The 7,834-nt window shown below is 32.7% G+C and overlaps 1 protein-coding gene and 1 long non-coding RNA gene across 4 annotated transcripts; both read right to left on the reverse strand.

Moving 5' to 3' along the window:
• Positions 1-285: 285 nt before the first annotated feature.
• On the reverse strand, positions 286-2,025 carry LOC139869368 (uncharacterized). 3 transcript variants are annotated; one of them, XR_011766044.1, is made up of 3 exons: positions 1,848-2,025; positions 1,001-1,128; positions 286-361 (listed from the first exon to the last, which is right to left on the reverse strand). It is a non-coding gene; the product is annotated as an uncharacterized lncRNA (long non-coding RNA). The 3 variants fall into 3 exon arrangements; XR_011766045.1 differs by having other exon boundaries at positions 292-449; positions 1,001-1,085; XR_011766043.1 differs by having other exon boundaries at positions 292-449.
• A 3,172-nt stretch (positions 2,026-5,197) lies between these two features.
• LOC139866541 (inorganic pyrophosphatase 2-like) lies at positions 5,198-7,406 on the reverse strand. The gene is made up of 4 exons (XM_071854797.1): positions 7,220-7,406; positions 6,844-6,965; positions 6,540-6,741; positions 5,198-5,641 (listed from the first exon to the last, which is right to left on the reverse strand). The coding sequence occupies exons 1-4, from the start codon at positions 7,355-7,357 to the stop codon at positions 5,273-5,275; spliced, it is 831 nt and encodes a 276-aa protein (XP_071710898.1). The 5' UTR covers positions 7,358-7,406; the 3' UTR covers positions 5,198-5,272.
• Between the last annotated feature and the right edge of the window lie 428 nt (positions 7,407-7,834).

Here is a 7,834-nt window from a genome sequence, read left to right on the forward strand (position 1 = left end):
AAATCCTGAGAAGAAAGTAAATATTTGAAAAAATGTGGTACATATCGTCAATCTGGGCAAATTAAAAGTGTAGTGAGACATGGGTTCTGTAATATGAAACATTAACATACAAATATAAATATCTGTATAGCCATTAAATAATTGATCAATCACAAACACAATTGCTTAACGAAATCAATAGACTACACTAATTTTGACAGCGAAAACCTAATCCTAACTGTTACAAACACAAAAACTAAGAAAATCATAGATGCAAAAACTTACTTATAGTGTCATAAACATTACCTCTGGTGAAAGGGGTAACCGATAACGAATGTGAAAAAGTAAAGTGTCGCTGTGTCCCAGAACTGCAAGTGGATAACTGCATATTTCTTAGTTAGTGTTACCATCTATCTTTTACCAAGAATATGTAGCGTAGATGCAAAATGACAATCTGAAAGATTCGGTACCTGGTTGTTGCAAGTTTGATCAAATAAACCGTTTAGGATGCAGTAAGCAATTGTAATGTTATTGTAAAGTAGAATAAAGTTCAAAGACGATACAACAACAACAACAACAACAACAACAATACCCAATCCCGCGCAAGCAGGGTATGGGGGAGGTGAGATGTAGACAATCCTTCCTCTAACCTGGAATAAAAGAGGAGTCGTCTCTCTAACCACGGGTTGGGAGAAAATCCCACCCACCGAAAGAGAAAGTCATCCCCCTCTCTACTCCAGGGTAGAGAGATTGCTTCAAAGACGATACTTTTGACCAAAGAAACAAACAGAAACGACTATAGGAAAAAATTTACAAAATTGTGATTGAAGCCAAAAGTCACTAACTGCAAACTCGTATTAGTTCAGAACGTAAAACATATTGACGAAACCCGCAAGTGTTATCACCAATTGCAAAATCCGGATGCAAATCATATTACCAATTGCAAACTCACCAACTACTCTAAGGCCATGAAAAAATGTAAAACATTTTAACAAAAATTGAAATCGAAAGACACACTTACCAATTGCAAACTCCGAATAGAGATACTGAAACTAATCTAGAAGGTAATGGTTACGGTAGATATCTCCCTTCATCTCTTTTCGAGTCTTAAAAATCGTTATAAAGAGTATTAGTAGCCACTTTTTTTTACTGAAACATATTAGCAAACGCTTGATATGCATAAAATATACTTGTAGTAAACTTCAAATAAGAATCAACACATATTAAAGATGTTGCATAAACAATTGAAATATGATCATTTAGGAATCAAATACAAATACCTTTTGAAGTTAAGGTTTCAAAACATAGAACTGAATTTTTTTTATCATTGTTGCGTTGTAAATCTTGAAAAAACATGTTACCGAAATCAAACGTTACTACCATCGATACAGTCACACCCGTCCGCAGCAACGTCACAACCATAAAATCGAACGACGACGAAATAAAAAAAAAAAAAAAACAAATCTTGAACATATTACTGCATATATGGATTTATAAATTTACAACTAACAAAACATATACTGCATATCCAAAACATACATGATATAATATAAATTAAGTTCAACATAGCAACATAAATGCAGTAGGCTAGTTAGTAGTTTCAGTTGTACCCTTTTTCATTCATTTAGCCTTTTTCATTCTAAGTGCTCAATAATCCAAAATTACCAAATATAATAATTTCTAAGTTCAGAAATCAACAAACTTGCAAATAAATGAAAATATAACATATATAATATCACGGTTTTGCTAAAATCGTACAATTGAAAACGAAAAATCTAAAATTTCATATGATTTTGCTCAAATCCGAATTTTTTAGCAATAATCTTTAGAAATTGGAAATTTTGAGAAATTGAAGGTTAGATGTTTACCTTATACAAGATTGTGAGGTGAAATCTTGGTTAGATTCGCGTTTTAAGTTGTAACCGAGAAGAAGAAGAAGAATTGGGGTTAAAGAAATGAAAGAAAAAAGGGTTTTGAGAGAAGAAGAATTGGTGTTACAAAAATGAAAGAAAAAGGGTTTGGGGTCTGCTCAAAATTTTCATTTATTTTCCCTCTAGCTGCAAATGAAAATTTTCAAGGAAAATTGATGAAAAGTTTTCTTAAGTCTTTCTTATTTTTTTAGTTATATATATATATATATATATATATATATATATATATATATATATATATATATATATATATATAGGGGAGATCAAGGGATAAGTGTCATTTTTGGAATAAGGGGATAAGTAAAATGAGATTTTTATATCTTTTACATTAGAGCTCCAATTTTAAAAAAAAAAATCCGTAATCTACTGACATTGTGTAGATTCATAAAAAAAAAAAAAATTCAACAGGAGCTTAAAATGCACCTGATGCATGTTAACGTTTTTTGAGGTTTTTTTGAGTTTTTTTTAGAATTTAGCCCGATTTAGGGTTTAGGGTTTACGGTCCGTAAACCCTCAACCCTAAACCCTAACCCCTAAACTCTAAACCGTTCATTTAAAAACTCGTTCTACATCAAAATCAACTTTTTTTATTTAGCCCGATTTAGAGTTTAGAGTTTCGGGTTTACTCTGTAAACCCTCAACCCTAAACCCTAAACCCTAACTCTAAACCGTTCGTGTAAAAAACTCATTCTAAACCCTAAATATAAACCTTAAAATCTAAACCTTATACCCTAATATCTAAACCCTAAAACCCCTAAATCTAAACCCTAACTTAATTTGATGAAAATTGATGTAGAACATGTGCATGTTCTACATGATGTTCTACATCCTGTTCTACATAAAATGTAGAACCAAGCAAAAAGATCAAAAATAAAAATTGTTCGACTACAAGAATTTTTGTTCGGTCGCGTCCTATTTTTTGCTCGACTACCCTAGTTCTCAGAGTTCTCATTGTTAAAAGTTCTCATTTGATCCCTCTACTATATACACGTGTGTGTGTGTGTTAAAAACCCGACTATGTGAGCCCAAACAAGGCTAGATAACCCCAAGTTATCAACTCACTTCCAATGAACGAAAATATAGTGAAAAATCGTAAAGCTAGCAAGAATGATAAAAACACGAGAATTTAACGTGGTTATATTCAGTGTTTAAACAGTTTTTAGTGACACTTTTTCCGGCATGTTTAAATGTCTCCACACCTCAACTATATATATATATATATATATATATATATATATATATATATATATATATATATATATATATATATATATATATATATATATATATATATATATATATATATATATATATATATATATATATATATATATATATATATATATATATTGTCTTCGTCCTTCTTATCGTTCTATTGGTCGTTATCGTATATCACCACCACATTCCACAGTCATACATCACCGTCAAACTCCGCCTTCTTACATAATAATCACATTTCATCATCTTACATCACCACCACACTCTGCCATCTTACATCACCGTCTCATTCCGCCATCTTACATCACCGCCAAATTCCAATGTCATACATCACCGCCAAATTCCACCGTCATACATCACCGCCTCTTTCAATTATCTTACATCACCGCCACATTCTACCGTATTACATCACCGTCTTACAACACTTCCTCCGTTCACAATCATACATCACCACCTCACTCCAACGTCATACATTACAACCAAATCCCACCTTCTTACATAACCACCACATTCCGCCCTCTAATTCCACAGTCATACATCACCACCGCAATCCACCATTTTTTAGATCACCACTGCATTATATTGTCATTCATAACCACCACATTCCATCGTCATACATAACCACCTCATTCCACCGTCGCAGATCATCACCTCATTCCACCGTCTCAGATCATCACCTCATTCCACCGTCATACACTACCACATTCCAGCGCCACATTTTGTTATCTTAAATCAATATGAACCAATTGCGGCGACATTTAGGGCGACATGCCGCCCCAATTGAACTAGCGCGAAACTTTCCCGCTACAAGGTAAACTTTTTCAGTTTGATGGGAAAAATTTAATTGGAAAGTAAATCGAAATTTTTTTTATTGCGGCGACAATAGTGGCGACTGGTCGCCACAATAGGGATGGCGGGAAACTTTCCCTCCACTTGTTAATTTTTACAATTTGGAGAGAGAGAAAATTAATTGGAATATAAATAAAAAAAAATTTGCGACGACTTTTAGTGGCGACATGCCGTCACAATTCAATATTTTCAAACTTTGACCAGTTTATTATTGAGAAAAAAGAAAAGTAAATGGAAAATTAAGTTTGCGACGACATTTTTGGGGACATGTCGCCACAAAAGTTAACTTTGACTCAAGAAGTCAAGAAGTGAGGAATTTTTGTCGTTTAGCAGGTTGTTTGCGGCGAAATCTATGTCGCCACAAATGGATTCGTGGCAAAAGAACGAATTTCTTGTAGTGACTATGTAAATCAACTATGGAAGTTGTCAAGATGAAGATGTCTCTCTGGGCGGAGCCCATGATAAATCCAAACCAATAAATCGATCACGAATAGAACAGTATGGATGTAACTCCAATCTTTATAAACTGTTAAAAGAATTCGTTGGGTGGAGATCAAATCCAAACATTGTTACAAAACGAGTATTATGGCCATTGCTTGTACGTCTTCGAAGCGCGTTAGAAGTAGCGTGACGACAATGTCAATGATGAAATGTCATATTTCATTATGGATGCATCGAATCCCAATTAATACCATGGAGCTTTTTAATCAGACGAACCCATGTTGTATTAGGAGAACTTTTAGCTCTCCGATACCACTTTAGAAGCAAGGCATGGGGATTTGTTTGTTTTGGTTACTTCGCTTACCAACAAGTAGATTTGTAGTCTAACTATTGTCATCTTTTACTTTTATTTTCTAAATTAAAAGGAGTCCATAAAAGATGCAAACTTCTAAAGTTGTAATTGTCGTTCATATTGTTTAAAACGAACATAGTTTCTCTAGAGATCGTTATGATCTGTTTAATGTTGTACCACCGGAACCTCGGTTCTTTTATATATATATACTATTAATATTTTTGCCAAAAAAAAAAAATTATAAAAAATAAAAGATGCAAACTTAAAATTTAAAAGTTCTACTGTAATAGTTGCATGATGATTCCACATGTACCATATTATACGAGTCAACTTTCATTATCTTGTAAACTGATGAATGATTAGTGATTACTACCGTTTTCATTATAAAATACTGTAGTAGTTAAAAATCATACAATCTCGATTCATTATATCAAACCTTCACAACAAATTCTAACTGCGAGACAATCGTTAGATAGAGAATAATTAAAAATCACACAACTAATCAATGAGGAACATAGAGAGGTTTAGGCAATGCCTCAAGAGTTTTCGTCTCAAACTTGCAATCAAACCATTGATTCGTATTGTCACCATTGTTCTTATTGGTATCTTCCAAATCAATTATCGAAGTTATGAGTTGAAGAAGAACTCGTTCAAGATCCTCCCCATCGGTCCATTCATGAACCTCAGCTTTAACAAGATGTCGATTTATGCATATCAATTCCCAAACAGGGAAATCTTTCCTCGGCATCATGTAATCACCTTCAACAAGTCTTAAACTCGGACAAAAATCGCCCGCTCCATCTCCTAAATATATAATCCTTTTCTTTTCTTCTGTCGCGAACGTTGATTGAATCCTTTCTATTATTTTACCCTATATAAATAACGAAAAATGATTCAAACAAGATTCTTGAGTATAACATTGTTACATGACACATTGTTAGTACTATCCTTTTGATTTTTGAATATAACACTGTTACATTTACAAAACTATTTTACTTATATGAGATGAACTAGAAAATTCTGTGTATAAAGTAAAGTAATCACATTTTCTTTATTAAATATAGACATATAATATTTGGAGTAACGTTTAATAAAGAAACTAAAACCAGGAGTACCTAATTTTTTTATTAATTAATGATTTCTTCTAAACGTAATAGTTATTGTTAACATATAATTTTTTTTTACTCCGTATACAATACAATTAATTAACCATCACTTTATTAAGAATGATAAGTATAACATTTTCACAATTAGTGTGACCAATCAAGCACACCACCGGATTCAATTCCTGGCTATGCCAAATTGTTCAAAAAGGGAATGTGACTAGAGGGTGTGCATAATGCGCAATTCATCCGGTACCAGGTCTCGCGCTCGAGGGGCTTGATTACCCGAGGTTTTACCTTCTATGTGGAGCCAATCTGCTCGTTATAGGAGAGTTTCCTCGCTTACCAAAAAAAAAAAAAAAAAACATTTTCACAATTTCAATCAATAACATCATTTAAAAAAGATCCTTGATTGATTTAAACTTTAAGGAATTAAAGTTTTTTCCGAATTCCTGAATAAATATAAAACTTTTAAGGAATTAAAGTTTTACTAAAATCCAAAAGTTATAAAATTTTAAGGAATTAAAGTCTTTACCAAAATCCCTAATTAATTCACTTTAATAAGTAATAAAGATTGGAAAATATGGTAATTGAGCTATTTGCCCTAAAAGTTTTTACTAAAATCCTTAATTAATTCAAATTTATTAAGGAATTAACCGTTTTTACCTTGCACATGTTAGGAGGACAAAGATTGCAACCATGTGATGATTTCTGGAAATCATGGTACGGCAAAATCCTTAACTTGCCATCATCGTCCACAAAACCCGGATTAGTGTTAATCTCTGAAAAGCATTCTCGTACACCAAGATGCTTCAATATTGTTTCTATGTAGAACGTATTCGCATCACTAACTACTCGCAAATCGCATCTGAAACCATTCATACATAATACAAATTAGCATTAACGAACCACAAACATAATATGTTCACATTGAAGATCCATAAATAAAAAGTTAGTAGAATTTAGTTACCCTAAAGCGTGTGCGGCTTTAATAGTAGGAACAATTCGAGGATGAATAGGGACTCGTTTTAGTACTTGTTCGATATCTTCGGTCGTCTTACCTTGTAAATACAATTCCTCCATCATCTTGTCCTGTTTTTTTGTAAACAGTAAACACGTTAGTAATAATGTTACAATTATTTTGAACGTTACAATGATTTTGCTAACGACATTGTTGTTAAGGCGCTTTGGATTAATGTTGTACATTTATTAAACGTCAATATAAAGTCAACGTTTAACTTCGGTTTACAACCATTTTCTACACATTAAGGACAACTCTAAAGACTGTCATCAACAAAATTCAAAAAATAATAGTCATAATGAAAAAGAAAATTAAAAAGTAGTACCATGAGAGAATTCCATGGCATGGTTGGAAGGAGTTGGTTGAAAAGATCAGTAGCGCCTAATTCATCCACAACCCAATTATCGCTATCGATATCAATGATCGTTTTATCGAAGTCGAAAACCAGAACAATTCCTGACATAATGGGAGGAATATTTGAAATTTAACGGTCGGAAGTAAGTATTGATATGTTGGATGTGAATATGATGTTGGAATGAAAGAGTAAAAATATATGGTATTTATAACGAGAAAAAGGTGTATTAAAGGAAGATGCCAAAGGAATATTACTCTGTAAATATTAATATATGGTATGGTATGGTATGGGGTTTGGGAATAACTACTTTGAAGAAAATAATCCTGACCGTTGCTTAGTATCACGTGTTTGATGGTTAGCGATCGAACGGTTGAAAATTAAAGTCGGAGTAGAGTTTAAAATGTAACACGGTATTCGAAAAGCGCGCAAATAAGATGCAGAATATGCTTCAGTAGATTCTTTGTTAAAGTTGGGAAATTTTCTAAATCTTTTGAAGCGGTCGTGAAAAACAATTTACTTTCTAGTTACAGTCTTGTACAATTTAACTTTAATACTCCTTAACAATATTTGTATAACGCTTTTAAT

Source organism: Rutidosis leptorrhynchoides, chromosome 9 (genome assembly GCF_046630445.1).
Source record: "Rutidosis leptorrhynchoides isolate AG116_Rl617_1_P2 chromosome 9, CSIRO_AGI_Rlap_v1, whole genome shotgun sequence".
Taxonomy (NCBI): Eukaryota; Viridiplantae; Streptophyta; class Magnoliopsida; order Asterales; family Asteraceae; genus Rutidosis; species Rutidosis leptorrhynchoides.